Below are 15303 nucleotides of genomic sequence, written 5' to 3' on the forward strand. Positions count from 1 at the left end.
TCTGCTTCAAGTTTTAAAATACAAGTATTTGTCCCTCCCCCAGACTGCATATATAATGTGACCTTGACACTGCCATGCTTTTAGGAGTATACCTTATGTTAAGCCATGCTACTGCGCAGCTAAAAAAGTATCACATAATCCTGGTATTGAACAGATTTTTTTGGCCCCAAGTATCGTCGGTGCATCACGCTTAACTAGTCAGGAATTTTTTTTTTTTTTTGGGCAAACGCACAGCAGAATAGAATGGGGCCTATACTAGCCACAATGGTGGATAGTATATGGACAGTCTTCTACAGCTGAGCGCAAGCAGCCCTGCTTTGCCAGTCATTCAGCTCCGTCAAAGTTGCGAACTACTTCTCCAGCAAATTACTACTCTTCAGGACTTGGGCGAAGAGCCATCAACACTATAAACTCAAGTCGCTTGATTCCTAGTTTACATATTCGTCAGTCTGATCTCTCACTGACATATGCATGAGCTGAAAAGTGAAAGCTTTGTGAAAGTGAAGAGATAAGTTATTAGCATAGATTTCCATAAGTGAATCATATCTAACAGCTGACATATATGGCTAATGAATGCACAGAAAGGAGTAATGGGATAATGCAGCCGATTGAGTGAGCGTGTGGGTGGAGGACAGATTAGATGTGTACTGATTCCTCTGGAGAGCTGGAACACCAAACACACAAAACTCTAATTATTGTAAGAAACAAAAGTGAGATCTTTAGACGATGTCTGAAAAGGAAGAGAGGATTTAAAGGTAGATTAATACCTCTATGATGGTCGTAGAAAGTATACAGGGAGGCAAATCTATGCAGGAGACTGACGTGGGAGGATGGAAAAGTTTCTAACAGAACATGCAGACAATTACTAAAAGTACCTAGAAAACCGCTCAAACTAAAAGGCAGAACACAACTAAAATTATCATAATGCATCTGGAATATGGGGAGGACAGGCAAACCGTTTAAAGGAATTAATGCGTTTGTGGGACAAAGAAAAAGAAAGTATTTGTAAAAAGTCTTAAATGAAAGCCAACTAAAGCAGAGGTACTCAGTGTAAGGATCCATAGGTAATGCAGGAATAGATTTAAAGGGTTTTTTTGCAGGAAAGAAGCTATGGTTTTTTGAATTCTGGATAACTCCTTTGAGAAGAAAGCAGCATGGTGAATAAAAGTAAATGCTGTGGGGGCATTTATCAGATAAGTTGCAGAGTGGAGGGGGAACGATCCTCAAGCACATTTGGGTTTATCCGAACCCAAGCATGCAACATTTGATTACCGGTGGCTGAAGAAGTTTGATGCAGCCCTAGAGGGTCTGGGAAAACATAGATACAGTCTATGGGCCATATCCACGTTTTTTTAGGCAACCTTAGCGCTGCAGCCTCTGGAAATCAAATGCCGCATACTCAGGCTCTGACAAACCCAAGCATGGTCGAGGTTCGCTCACCTCTATTGCAGAACTTTCTGCTACCATACCCATTCATCTAAAGAGGCTTGCATAAATTCAAGTACATACTGCAGAAACAATCACATCCACATAAATGGAATGGCTGTGAAAGATGCTGAACCCTCATTCTGACCCTTAGTCATATAGCGCATGAAGCTGTTCACACAGCATCACATGACTGAGGGATCTATCGTGCCAGTGTTCAAGTAGCCTTGTCACCGATAACATGACTGCAAGGGGCTTGAACAGAGTACGTTTACCAGGCACTTGCAGTCATGATATCACTGATGTCCAGACATCAACGGGAATCGGGGGATAAGGGACAAGAGAGACAAAAGAAGTGCAAAGGAATATGGAGCAGGGCAATATTTGCAGACCTTCAGCACCCACTGAAAGAATAAAAAGGATCCTAATACACAGGCCAGCAATCAGCCAATGAACAAAGCCAACATCAAGTTATGTAATAGGGCCCCAAATCCTGCCTCCATAAAAAATGTAAAGTAACAGGACATTTGGAAAAATGGTGGTCTGTAAGGGGGTAATATACAACGTTTCATTGGATGATGCTCAATCACGTTGGGGAAGATTTCAGTGCAACCATATAACCCATTTAAATGAAAAGCAACAGTAGCATGGAGAGATTACCTGTTCAGCTAGAGCCTCCATGGGAGTGATGTAAACACAGCGACCTTCCGAGTTCTGCAACAGCATACGAAGAATAGCAAACTCTGCACAGATGGTTTTGCCACTGCCTGTGGGAGCGCCCACGAAGACATTGTCATCGCTGTTATACACGGTGTTGAATACTAGGGAGAAAAAATAGAGATAAAGAGAAATTTAATGTAAGTTTACTTACTCACTAACAGCGCACATTCCACAGAAACTGCACAGACTCAAGAGACGGGGTGAAAGATTTCAGTGAAATGCAACAAAACATTGAAAAATATTTAATTTGTAATAAACTATTCACAAAATTACTCCTTACACCATTAGCACCACCTACAGCTAATGCCCAGTGCAGGTTGTGTGAGGTATTACAATTTAGGTGCACATATTTTAATGGAACTAAGCTGTAAAACCCACACCCGAACTAAAAACAGGAGGGGTGCTGTTTATTGAAGAAAGCAGCCATGTTTTTTTTTTTTTTTTTAAGCCTGGACAACCCCTTTAAGGGTACGTTCACACGTACCGACTCGCGGTAGAAATCTCGCTGCGAGTTTTGCAGCGAGATCAGCTACGAGTTAAAAGGTCCTGGCAGGCCCCTGTCAATACATACTCGCAGCGGTCTTTTACACCGCTGCGCGTATGTATTGCAGCTGCCCCCTTAACACCTTCGGCTGCCTCTCTCTTTGCCGCACGGGGTCCCGGCGTCCTGTTCTCCTGCCCAGCCAATCGGTGGCTGCGGCTGGGCAACACACTGATTGGATGGGAGGGAGAGCAGGATGCCGGGACCCTGTGCGGCTAGGAGAGAGGCAATGTACATACAGACAGCGTGGGAGCCAAGCGGCAGCCGAAGGGGTTGAGGGGGCGGCTGCAATACATACTTGCAGCGAGTATGTATTGACAGTGGCCTGCCAGGACCTTAACTCGTAGCGGATCTCGCAGCGAGATTTCCACTGTGAGTAAGTACCTGTAAACGTACCCTAATAAATGATACCTACCATAAATATTCATGTGGGCCCTACTGAGGCTGGAGGAAGAATACTAATATAACCTTCCTGACACACTGGTGGATGGGGGGGGGGAAACACTAGCTCTAAAGTATATACCTTGGACTTCAAAAAATAAATAAAAAAACACAACACTTACCCTGGGTCTGAATAGGGTTAAAGAACGGAAACTTGTCTTGGTAGAGACTCTCAAAAGCACTGTTTCTCAAAGCAGAAACAGGTAGTGGCTGCAAATCCAGAAGCTCTGTGGGAGGGGGGTATTTCTCAGGCAGTATTAAGTGACGGAAAGACACAGGAAGTTGTGTTTCACAGGCTGAAAATAGAAGACAGAAAAGACATTTATAATGGTACTCGCTATTAGATCAAATCCTATGCGAAGAATCTAATTTTTCCTATAGTAGTGTTACAATTTAAAATTATCTATATTATGTATATATCTTGGCAATTGCAGTGTGCTGTTGTACTTTATGCATTTGTCTCCTTATCAATCCCCTGCTGCACCCATAATTCCCAGAAGCCCCATTGGTGTGTTAACATGTGACCACTGCAGCCAGTCACAGGCTATAGCAGTGATTGTCATTGACTGGCTGCCGTGTCTACTGTATGTGGATGGACAGACAAATTGGGGTCCCATAGACATGCTGGCACAGCAGAGAACTCCTAAAGCAAACTATCACCTTTGTTCAACTGTAGCATTCTAGGCAGTTCACATAAAGACTCATGGGACTACACAAGCCCTTTAACAAATATATACTTTATATAAACAAATACAATGGAACTGACATTTAAAGGGAACCAATCACCGGAAAAACGCATATAGAGCTTTTGAAATGTGCTGTTAGAGCACACAGCACACTTGCCACACTTGTTTCCATAGCCTCCGTGCCTTCCCCGTGTAAGCCGCAAAGTAACTTTATAAAACTGGCGCCCTGTATGCTAATTACCTGAGGTAGTCACCTGGGCGGTGTTCGGCTAGCAGGTAGTCACGGTCCCCTGGGCGTTCTACCGCTGTAATCACGCCCCTCTGGGCGTGATTCAAATGGCCGAGTAGTTGTTACATTCTGATGCCGGCCGCCGCCGCACATGCGCAGTGCAGCCGCTTCCATTCCGGCGGTACTGCGCCTGTGCAGAATAGCCTCGAATAGCCTGTTAGCCGGAGTTCGAGGCTATTCTGCACAGGCGCAGTCCAACCGGAATGGAAGCGGCTGCACTGCGCATGTGCGGCGGCGTCCGGCATCAGTACGTAAGCGCGCCGACGTTGGGCACGGCGCGCTCCCAAGTGACGCCACAGCCACTCTGCCATTTGAATCACGCCCAGAGGGGCGTGATTACAGCGGAAGAACGCCCAGGGGACCGTGACTACCTGCTAGCCGAACACCGCCCAGGTGACTACCTCAGGTTATTAGCATACAGGGCGCCAGTTTTATAAAGTTACTTTGCGGCTTACACAGGGAAGGCACGGAGGCTATGGAAACACGTGTGGCAAGTGTGCTGTGTGCTCTAACAGCACATTTCAAAAGCTATATATGCTTTTTTCCAGTGATTGGTTCCCTTTAAAGATGAACTGCTCTCTCTCTGGGCAGGTATCCTGATATTTTAATATTTGCACTTCCCATAACAATAACTGAGGATATTTTCTTTGAAATATACATTGTGCTTTTCCTCTGTTATACCTCCTAAAATGTATATATAAACTAATAACCGATAGGTCCATTAGAGATGTGCCTTCACAGGCAAAGTCAACAATGTCTGACAGTGAGGGAACACCAATTGGAAATTAGAAAAAAAACTGAACTGTTACTTTATGAGTTATGGAAGAATAGACTAAAACATTACAGGAGAGTGGACAGCTCCACTTTTAAGAATTGTCCAGCTTGGTTACTTACAAAGCCAGCGGTCTGACACAACCCTAATGAAGTACTGTGGAGGCAAAGGCTCGAATACTGGCACAAAGAAAGTGACAAGATGCTCATCCTGGGCATATTTGGCTTTGAGGAGAAAGTATTCATGATGCAAAATCACTTCACTGTCCACATCTTCTACTAATATCCAAAAGGCTTCAGAAGAACCGTGAACCTGGCAACAAAAGAGGATGAGAAAATCAGAACACAAAATGCAAAAGGTAGAAACAAAATGCAAAAGCTGGCGATCAGGCCCATAGAACGCACCTTCTCATCCCACTGGAAGTCAGGGGTTATGGTCAGCTCCACTTTCAATGTGGAACGAGTGATGGGCTGTAAGTGCACAGACAAGTCGAGCTTTGGGAATAAGTGCACGTATTTATGGATGGTTTTTCCCATCTTGGGCATACGGATCAGCTCACCTATGGAGGCACAAATATTTTAAGCGTTAAAACTCACGGCACGGACGCAAAATTAAAAATGAAGGGAAACAACCTGAGGGTATACAGGCTACAGAATCCAGGGGGATCACCCATGGCCACGCGCATCTCCACTGGTCCCATGGGCTTCATTTTATGATTTGGCAAAATTTGCTGTCTGCCCGAAGAAAGAACCCGCTCCTTCTTCGGGCGGACTGCGGAATCTGCCAAACCATAGAATAAAGCCCATGGGATCAGCCGAGATGCACGCCTCCGTGGGCGAGGTGCGGAGTCCGAGGTGGGTGATCAGCCAGGATTCTGTAGTGTGGACATACCCTGATTTAAGAAATTAAAAGTGAAAAAAATGACCAAACTAGGAAAATGCTAAGGGAAGTTGACACAATGGGGAAAACTTAAAACCATTGACCCTTTAAGACAAAGGCTAATCGGGAAGCCACCGCTACAGTAAACTGGCTCCTACTACATTGTATGTACAAATGTATGACTACTTGAATTTCTTTCCACCAAGAAGAGTCAAACACTGAAGTTTTGGCAAGTGGACCCACGCTGTCTACATTCTCGGTAAAGTACTGCCCCAAGTTAAGATCTCACCAGGAAAGATGATCTCCTTACCTATCTCATTATGATTCAAGTCATACAGACGTTCAAATGGGAAGTTTTTCTTCTCAATCTTCTTAACCACTTCTTCTGGAAGCTTTCTGAACTGACGAAGAGGACACATGGACTGCCACCTGTAAATAAAGATCAGAGCTTAGTGCTTTAACAGGGAGGTTGGAAACAAGTCTATGGACCCATCAAGGAGGTGACTTACATCCTCTTATCTATCATCTTGCAGAGATTCAGAGTTTTGTCAGTGAGCTGTGCCCATCCTCGGTTCAGTACAATTTCAAATATTGCTCGCATGAGACGTCCTGCAGACTAGAATGGGGGGGAAAAAAAAAAGTCAGGACAGAACACTGGGTGAAAATGACAACAAATAATTCATGTGTTATTTTCTGGCTGAAAGGTAAATTCTTAACATTAGGTAGTAATATAGATGTGTCAATATACCTGTGTGACGTACACCATGTCAGCCATCAGCGCAAAGCCTTCTAGTTTCAGCTGTGAGATGTAAGCTTGGAGTAAAACATTGATCTATAAAACACAAAAAGGTAAAGCCATTAGTTATTGGCCTACAGCGATAAAACACTGATCATGTAGAACATGGCATAGCAGTAAAAGTCTCACTTTTGCACTTGGCTCCTCTATACTCTCTTTTACAGGAATTGGTACCCTTTCCAAGAGTTTCTGTAATTCTAACTTCTCTTCCTAAAAGACAATTCAGATGTCAAAAATCTGTAAAGACACCCAATTATTTACAGTCAATACACATCCACAAGTCTTATATTCACCCACCTCTCTGACTGTGATGTTCTTGAACTCTGAGGACAAGGAGAACACGCGGAACAGTTCAATTTCACTGAGAGTTGGCTTCAGCAGCTGGTTGTAAGTCTGCATGGAATCATTGGTAATGTAATAGTGGCTGGCAATACGACCCAATTCAGTGACCTGTAAAAGAAAATCATCAATAAAACTGAACGTGCAACATATCTTAACGGGAGTTACAGAAACAATGTAGCTTGCTTTACTATGCCATTTCCATTAATGTTTATGGGAGGGCCCTTGTTCAAGACAGATGTGGCCATATGGCATAAACATCTCAGAGGGCAATATCGTTTTAAGTTAACAAAAAAGTTGTAATGCCAGCACACACTCCAATTGTATTTTTACCTGAAAGTTCCCAGTCTTCTTGTCATATTTGACCAAGTTGTTCTTGTCCAACATAAGAGCTGCTGTATGGATTAAGTCTAAGCGCCGTTGCTCCAGTAAGGAATCAGATTTTACATCATCATGTGAGATTCCATAGAGATTGGGTGAGCGAAGCATACGTATGTATAAGTAAGTGTAACCCAGCCAGTTCACAGCATCCTAAAAAACAGCAAACATCAGCACGTAACCCGGTGAAGTCCTCGCCCTCATCCACTACAGAGTAATGCGCCCCTGCATACAAACGCAGACACATTTACCTTTGCATTTTGTACATTTCCAAGGACCACCTCAGCGTTCAGCATGTCTGGGAGTTTGGCCACCATCTGACTCTCAATCGGTAGTTGCTGGTTGAGGAGAGAGAGGTAATACTGCAGCTCCCCATGTGATGTAATGAGGATACCTTCACCTTTTGTATCATACTGAGGACGTCCAGCTCTACCCAGCATCTAAAAGGAAAAAAAAAAATAGGGAAGTGCTTTACTGGTCAGTTTCAGGTTATACATCATGTGATGTATAAAAACTCTACCCAAATTATACAAATCATACAGGGATACTAACCTGCAGGATATCCAGGGCTCCCAGCTCAGTCCACCTGCCTTTTTCAGGACTGTAAACCTGAGTTCCTTTGATGATGACTGTATGAGCTGGAAGATTCACACCCCAGGCCAGCGTGGCTGTAGAGACCAGAACCTGTAACCAAAAATATTAGTTATGAATTTGGATATCTATCCATAATACACAGTGAAACCTTTTACTGTGTATTTAATAAAAAAAAAAAAAAAACGCTGTGAAATCTGTTGGCGCTATACTAATAATACTAATACTACTAATACATTATTATTATTATTGTTATTATCTCTCCCCTCTCCAGTCTATGCTTAACGCAGCAGCCAGACTCATCTTCCTCTCCAGCCAATATACTGACGTCTCCCCTCTGTGCCAGTCACTGCACTGGTTACCCATTAAATTCAGAATTCACTTCAAGCTTCTCACCCTCACCCATAAAAGCTCTCCACAACTCTGCCCCTCCATACATCTCCTCCCTCATCCCCACCTACCATCCTACCCGTGCTCTTCGCTCTGCTAATGATCTAACCCTAACATCTGCCATAATCAGAACCTCTCACTCCCGCCTCCAAGACTTCTCTCGTGCTGCACCAGTTCTCTGGACCACCTTACCCAAAGACCTCAGACTCATACCCAATACTCAGTTTCAAGCGTGCCCTGAAGACTCATCTCTTCAGGTTTGCTTATAACATTCCCTAAACTTGTTCCCCCTTCTGTTGTTTCCCTCGCTCTATATCTCTGACTGTTTCTGCACTTTATATGTTTACTTGCAATCAGATACTGGCGTTGTTACTGGCTCATCCTGTATTTCTAACTATGTACAATGGCTGGACCATGAACAAATAAAGCACTTATGCCTGGTGTCAACCCAAGTTGTAGTCTGTAAGCTCCAGTGAGCAGGTCTCGTTTATACTTTGTATTTTTATTTATTCTAATTATTTAACTGTGTATTATGTACCTCTGTACTGTATGCATGGGAAAAAGCGCTGCAGAGTTTGTTAAAGGGAACCTGTCACCCCCCGTACCGGGGTGACAGGCTCCCGACCCCCCGTTAGAGACCCCTATACTTACCTCATTCCGCCGGGTCCCGCTTCTGGATCCGGTCGGGTCCCGGAGATCTCAGCCGCTGCAGCCCGGCGCGCGCGCTGAGAGATGAGTCCAACACCCATAGAGAATGACAGGAGAGTCCAGCGCTCCGTCATTCTCTATGAGCGTTGGACTCATCTGTCAGCGCGCGCGCCGGGCTGCAGCGGCTGAGATCTCCGGGACCCGACCGAATCCAGAAGCGGGACCCGGCGGGATGAGGTAAGTATAGGGGTCTCTAACGGGGGGTCGGGAGCCTGTCACCCCGGCACGGGGGGTGACAGGTTCCCTTTAACGCTATACAAATAAATATATTATTATTTTAAACCTCTCCAAAATACACAGATATCTGGTTCCAATGTATTTCATGCATACTGAGTGCTTTCTTTGAAAAGACTACCCCCTAGAAGAGGAAGTCCGACGCTTTACTGTAATGGCAATATTGTTACAAATTATTTTACTGAAAATCCACATTGTAAAATATATTCTGCTTTGTTGGTTTATTGCTTTGGACAAACGCTCACCTGTATGTGCTTATCAGCAAACAGATCCTCCACCAGGGTCCTGTCCACACGGCTCATACCCGCATGATGAATAGCGAATCCATATGGCAGGAGATCTTTCAATTCCAGGTTCTATACAGGAAATAATTATTTAAAAAAAAAAAAAATTATACAATTTTAGATATGGAATTACAAAAGTAGAAAGAAAATCAGCATTGGTTTTACAAGAGAAAGAAATTCACCTTGCATTGTTCAGCCTCTGTACGCAGCACCTCAGTTGATGCAGAACCCTCACGGAGGAACAGGCCTAATGTATCCTTCTCCAGGCACATATCTCTGATGGCACGAGAGGTTTTGCCAGTTTCTTTCCTGGAATGGACAAAAACCAGCACCTAGGAGGAGAAGAACTGAGTTAAGCATATACCCTTTTTTCACTTTTGGTGGAACATCTGCATGAAGATATCACACAAGAAAAAGTCTCTACTTTAGTCAGCAAACAGACCTGGTTTTTCCCAGCATGCTCCATAATCTTCTCGTAAACAATCTCATTCATGATCTGGAAACGTTTGATAGCCTTTTTTTCTGTGATTCCAACATATGTTTGCTCCAGAGGTACTGGGCGGAAACTAAAAGCAGAAGAAAATTAGAAAAACCTTCATCTGACTTCAAAGGTTATAAAAGAGGTCAATGATGACATTTAATATAAATCAAAAGGTACCTGTTGTCAAAATAGAAGAGTCCTTTAGCAGGATCAACGCGAAGGAAAGTAGCTACGTCTTCATAGTTGGGGAGTGTGGCACTAAGGCCCACCAACCTCACATCTTCTTGGGTCATCTCAATGTTACGGATGGCTCTGGCCACTAAAGATTCCAAGACGGGACCTCTGTCATCATGAAGGAGGTGGACTTCATCCTGAAGAAAGAGAAAATAAAAAGCAACAGTAAATTGTCAATCATGCATAGCCATAATCATGTGAATATGATGCAAGGATATCTGCTGCTAGATATGTAGGGACTGACCAGGATGATCAGACGGACAAGCTGAGTGTAAGTTCTCTCGCCTCCTTTACGGGTGATGATATCCCACTTCTCTGGTGTGCACACAATGATCTGGGTTGCGTTGATCTCCTCTTTACAAAGTTGATGATCACCTGTCAGCTCTGCCACAGTTATACCATATGTGGATAATCTCTGAACAGAAAAAAATAAGTGTGAGGGACATGAATGCTAAACCAAGCTACAAGGAGATCCAAATGTTAAAAAAACAAATAAACCAAAAACACACTTTATCCCTTACCTTGCTGAAACTGCCCACCATTTCTTGTACCAAAGACCTCATGGGAGCAATGTAGATAATTTTGAAGTTGTCGATATTGATAGTGCCATCTATATTGATGTGCTTCCCAATCTCCCTCAACATGCACATGAGAGCAACGTTTGTCTTACCAGCACCCTAAAGGGAGACAATTACAGCTAAGTCAAGGACCTATAACTGACAGAGTACTACTACCCTCAGTGGGTTGTGAATAAAATACTCACAGTGGGGGCACAAAGCAGCAGATTCTCATCTGTTTCTAGTGCAGCTTTGAAAAGTTTGCTCTGTATCCTGTTTAAAGTTTTAAATCCATCAAACCCAGCTTGGGCGTATTTTGGAAGTTTTTCAATGGGCACAAGTTGCTGGAAAAAGGAAAATAAATAAATAAATAAATAAAAAAAAACTGATGATAAAATTGAATTCTTCCAAGAAAAAAAAAAATATTCAATGAATTTCTATTTACCTCATCAGCTGCAAAGGGTTTTGGTTTCAGTGCAGGTACATGAACTTCCTCATAACCTTTTCTTTGCCGTCTAAAAGAGCCATCAGGAAGCTGGCAACGCTTGTTGGCCATGAAGTGGCTGCCCTGTGCAAACACCAAGTCTTCAAGGTCCAAGACTTGACGTGGTGTGAAAGACTGTAAAAGCGGAACATGTAAGATTTTATCAAAGAATATATTATAATAACATTATATATATATTAGTTAGGTTTATTTAATAAATTACATTAAAAAAAAAAACTACCTCCCCTTGTTCCATCTCCATGCTTTCCAAGTCTGTGTCCACACGGGACTGTCTCACCCTCTCTCTGCGGGTGCGCTCCTCCTAAAGGCAAAAGCAAACTTAGCATTAGTAACAGAATCCCCTAGCATAAGCAGAGGAGGCAGAGATGATAAAGGCTTTCAACATCACAATGAGTCAACCATCCGAAAGAGGCCCATGGAGTCTCTGACCTTATCCACCACTAGCAAAGAAAGCAAGTATACTTGAAAGGTAAACTGACCAGTGTCACGCTACCTCAAACCCCATGCTTTTAAGAACTAAATAATACAGACAGGAATTCACCTGCCACATTTGACATTTGAGAGACTGCACAGAAACTAATTTGGCATAGCTGGTCTGCCAACAGACTGATATATTCTCACATGCATTTTTTTATTGTTACAACTGCACTTTTATTCTACTTCCCAGTGCCTTGTGTAGTTTAAACCTTGTTTGAAATTAACCAATAATAAAATAAAATTATTGAAAAAACAAATCCTCCATATGTCACACATCACAACTCACCCGAATCAGATCCTCCTTCTCAGTTTCCTGTAGCTGGTACAAATACTTGGATAATTCAGAGTCCGACTCCATTTTGCCAATAATTCTCTCTTTCTCCGCTTCACTCTGAGCACTGGCCAACAGCGTACAATACAGAACTGAGGAGAAAAAACAAAGACATTACACTATTATATTCACTTGAAATGAACTAAAATAATGGCAGGAGAATTCAGCTAAGCACTGTGCCCTTATATTTCTGATTAACTCCTTCGGTGAGTGATGAATTATGTGGTGCACATAAGCCATAAAGGTCTATTAATAGGCACTATGCATGTTTTGATGAGCAGATTAAATCAGAAACCTTTTTACTGAAAAGAAAGCGTCCATGTGTTTCTAAGCATGGCTAACCCCCTTTAAATAATGAATTAGGGACTAGCCGCAAAGGAATACTTACTCATCATTCGATGCTGTCTCAGTACTTTGATGAAATCGAAGGTGTTGAACCCTAGAAGCAGAACCAGCTGATTTTCACATTCACGATCATCTCCAGCAGTCTAGGGACAGAGGGTAGATGTAAATATTTACAATAACCCTGATATTCTAGAAGGCTGCAACCATCCCCAGGATAGTGTCTAAAGGGAGGAACTTATGACAGTAGATGTAGCTGTCATTTGCAACTATGGCAGTTTATACAGAAATGAAAAATGCAAACATCTAAAAAGGGAAAAGAAAATGTCAGCTTTACTAATCTATGGACATATTTATGTTATGGATGAAATACCCAAGATATTTATATACCTTTAAGATTTCCAGAACCTCATCTGCTTTTTTTTGGGAGACAATGGCATCATCATAAAACCTGCTCAGCTGCCTCTGCAACCAAAAGGCATCAATGTCTAGAGGGTGAAGATCCTTCTTCTTAGAACTCATAAGTTCTCCAGATGTCACAAGCTAAAGGAATAATGGAATAAATGCTGTCAATAATACTTCAATGATTTCATGGCAGCCAGGTCAACTCCATGAAAAGGAATATTTAAATGAAAACTACAGTATATTGTTTGCTGTTTTAAAAGGGGTTGCCCAAGATCAGAAAAAATATGGATGTATCTTAACAGTCCCAAACCTGTCCATACACTTTGTGTACTATCAGATGCAACCCATGGAAAGTGTGGCTCAGTTGCTGATAGAAAGCAGCCACGTTTTCTAATCTTCTACAACCCCTTTAAAAATTGTCCATAGTTCAAACAGACAGACAGTCAAAGCCAGAAAATATTCTCTCATTTGCAGGTAAAAGAGTTCATTGGCTTCTTACATTTGCAGATAGTGTCCCTCTGACAACTGCTTCATCTCCATCCATATCATCATCGGAGGCTTCATCTCTCACCTCACCATAAACATCTTCGTCACCCACCTACCAGAGAACAAACATTTATACAAGATTATGCCCTTAATACACCAGGTGGATACAATCTATGCCATACACTGCATAAGCCACTCACCTCTTCATCAGACTCAAACTGCACATTGACCCCATAGGTCTCATCTATATTATCATCTGCAAAGACATAAAAAAAATATTGAATAAATGAATACACTTAAGGGAGGCATTTGCAGTGTTTGTGTTGTGCAATGGTAGTGAAAAGAATGCATAATCTAAAATGAAAGATGCTGGGACATCACTAAGAATTGCAGACTGCTAGAGCCAAGGTGGAGAAGCGTATGGATGAGAACTTGGATGAGAACTAGGACATCAAACGTTTTTTTTAAAGTGAAAGTCCCACTTAAATACAGTTAATAATCCCGATACTAACCCATGTTCTGGATTTCCTTGTCCCCTCCATAATCTGTTATCTTCTTGCCCAGATTGACAAGCACATGGTACCGCGTGTCATCTGTCTGTCCCAGGAGCTGCTCTATTTCCCTTCTTCTCTCCTTGTCTCGCAGCTTGTCATTCTTCATCACTGCCAGGACCTCATCAGCAGCACCACACAGAATGTCTCTCGGCTGATATAAGAGAACAATATAAACATTTACATAATTAACTACAACCTAAAGCACAAAGTACAATGAGGAGAGACAGTAAAGAAAACAATGTAAACTTAAAGGTACTATTAGAAAAAAGAGGATTTTTTTGTACTCACCGTAAAATCCCTTTCTTGTGGCTTCATTGGGGGACACAGCACCAGTGGGTATAGGCTACTGCCACTAGGAGGCGACACTAGACAGAAGAAGAAGTGACTCCGCCTGGCAGGCTATACCCCTCCTACAGGCACCAGGCTAACTCAGTTTAGTCACAAGCAGTAGAAAATAGTAACAAAAAACAGGCAAAAAAACAGACTGGTCCCGGGAACGAAAACCCCAAGAACAGAACAAGCCCCGGGAGCACAACCTCAAACAGGGTGGGAGCTGTGTCCCCCAATGAAGCCACAAGAAAGGGATTTTACGGTGAGTACAAAAAAATCCTCTTTTCTTGTGCCTGTCATTGGGGGACACAGCACCAGTGGGACGTACAAAAGCAGTCCCAGAGGGTGGGGAAAGAAGATTACAATCCCCATGCGGCCCGCCTAACGCACAGCGGCCTGTAGAACCTTGCGGCCCAGACTGGCGTCAGAGGAAGCCAGGATATGGACCTGATAAAACTTTGAAAAAGTGTGGACTGAAGACCAGGTGGCGGCCTTGCAGACCTGGGACACTGAAGCCTGATGGCGGACCGCCCAAGAGGCCCCCACAGCCCGAGTAGAATGAGCGGTGACCCGAAAGGGAGGAGCCCTGCCACGAACGCGGTAGGCCTCTGCGATGGCTGCCTTGATCCAACGCCCAATGCTGGTCTTGGAAGCAGCCAGTCCCTTGCGCGGACCCGACGGGACCACAAACAAGGAATCCGAGCGGCGAAAGGAAGCAGTGACGGACAAGTAGATCCGTATGGCCCGGACAAGGTCCAAACAATGCAGGGACCGTTCCCTAGGATGGGAGGGCGCAGGGCAAAAAGAGGGGAGAATGATGTCCTCATTAAGGTGGAATGCAGACACGACCTTCGGCAGGAAGGAAGGAAGAGGACGAAGCACCACCTTGTCCTCGTGAAGGACCAGATAAGGGGAGCGACAAGAGAGCGCTGCCAGTTCAGACACCCTACGGATGGAGGTAATCGCCACCAGGAAGGCGACTTTCCAAGAAAGGAAACAAAGAGACACCTCACAAAGAGGCTCAAAGGGAGGACCTTGTAGAACCTCGAGGACTAAATTAAGATCCCAGGGCTCTAAAGGCTGTCGAAAAGGAGGGGCCAAATGGACCACCCCCTGAAGAAAGGTCTT

The 15303-nt window shown here is 43.5% G+C and overlaps 1 protein-coding gene across 1 annotated transcript in view; it reads right to left on the minus strand.

Moving 5' to 3' along the window:
* SNRNP200 (small nuclear ribonucleoprotein U5 subunit 200) overlaps positions 1–15303 on the minus strand; it is a 35686-nt gene that overhangs the window by 8800 nt on the left and 11583 nt on the right. Inside the window, exons 4-30 of the mRNA XM_069943435.1 lie at positions 13804–13996; positions 13492–13547; positions 13305–13403; positions 12791–12943; positions 12447–12546; positions 12014–12150; positions 11471–11551; positions 11191–11364; positions 10952–11089; positions 10710–10865; positions 10433–10603; positions 10132–10325; positions 9916–10039; positions 9656–9805; positions 9435–9545; positions 7819–7950; positions 7518–7706; positions 7222–7419; positions 6847–6999; positions 6679–6759; positions 6502–6585; positions 6263–6369; positions 6064–6182; positions 5279–5433; positions 4997–5186; positions 3250–3423; positions 2086–2246 (exon numbers count right to left, since the gene is read on the minus strand). Of these exons, the coding sequence (XP_069799536.1) occupies positions 2086–2246; positions 3250–3423; positions 4997–5186; positions 5279–5433; positions 6064–6182; positions 6263–6369; positions 6502–6585; positions 6679–6759; positions 6847–6999; positions 7222–7419; positions 7518–7706; positions 7819–7950; positions 9435–9545; positions 9656–9805; positions 9916–10039; positions 10132–10325; positions 10433–10603; positions 10710–10865; positions 10952–11089; positions 11191–11364; positions 11471–11551; positions 12014–12150; positions 12447–12546; positions 12791–12943; positions 13305–13403; positions 13492–13547; positions 13804–13996 (3780 nt within the window). The remainder of the gene's footprint in view (positions 1–2085; positions 2247–3249; positions 3424–4996; positions 5187–5278; positions 5434–6063; positions 6183–6262; positions 6370–6501; positions 6586–6678; positions 6760–6846; positions 7000–7221; positions 7420–7517; positions 7707–7818; positions 7951–9434; positions 9546–9655; positions 9806–9915; positions 10040–10131; positions 10326–10432; positions 10604–10709; positions 10866–10951; positions 11090–11190; positions 11365–11470; positions 11552–12013; positions 12151–12446; positions 12547–12790; positions 12944–13304; positions 13404–13491; positions 13548–13803; positions 13997–15303) is intronic.

The sequence above is a fragment of the Dendropsophus ebraccatus genome, chromosome 1 (genome assembly GCF_027789765.1).
Source record: "Dendropsophus ebraccatus isolate aDenEbr1 chromosome 1, aDenEbr1.pat, whole genome shotgun sequence".
NCBI lineage: Eukaryota > Metazoa > Chordata > Amphibia > Anura > Hylidae > Dendropsophus > Dendropsophus ebraccatus.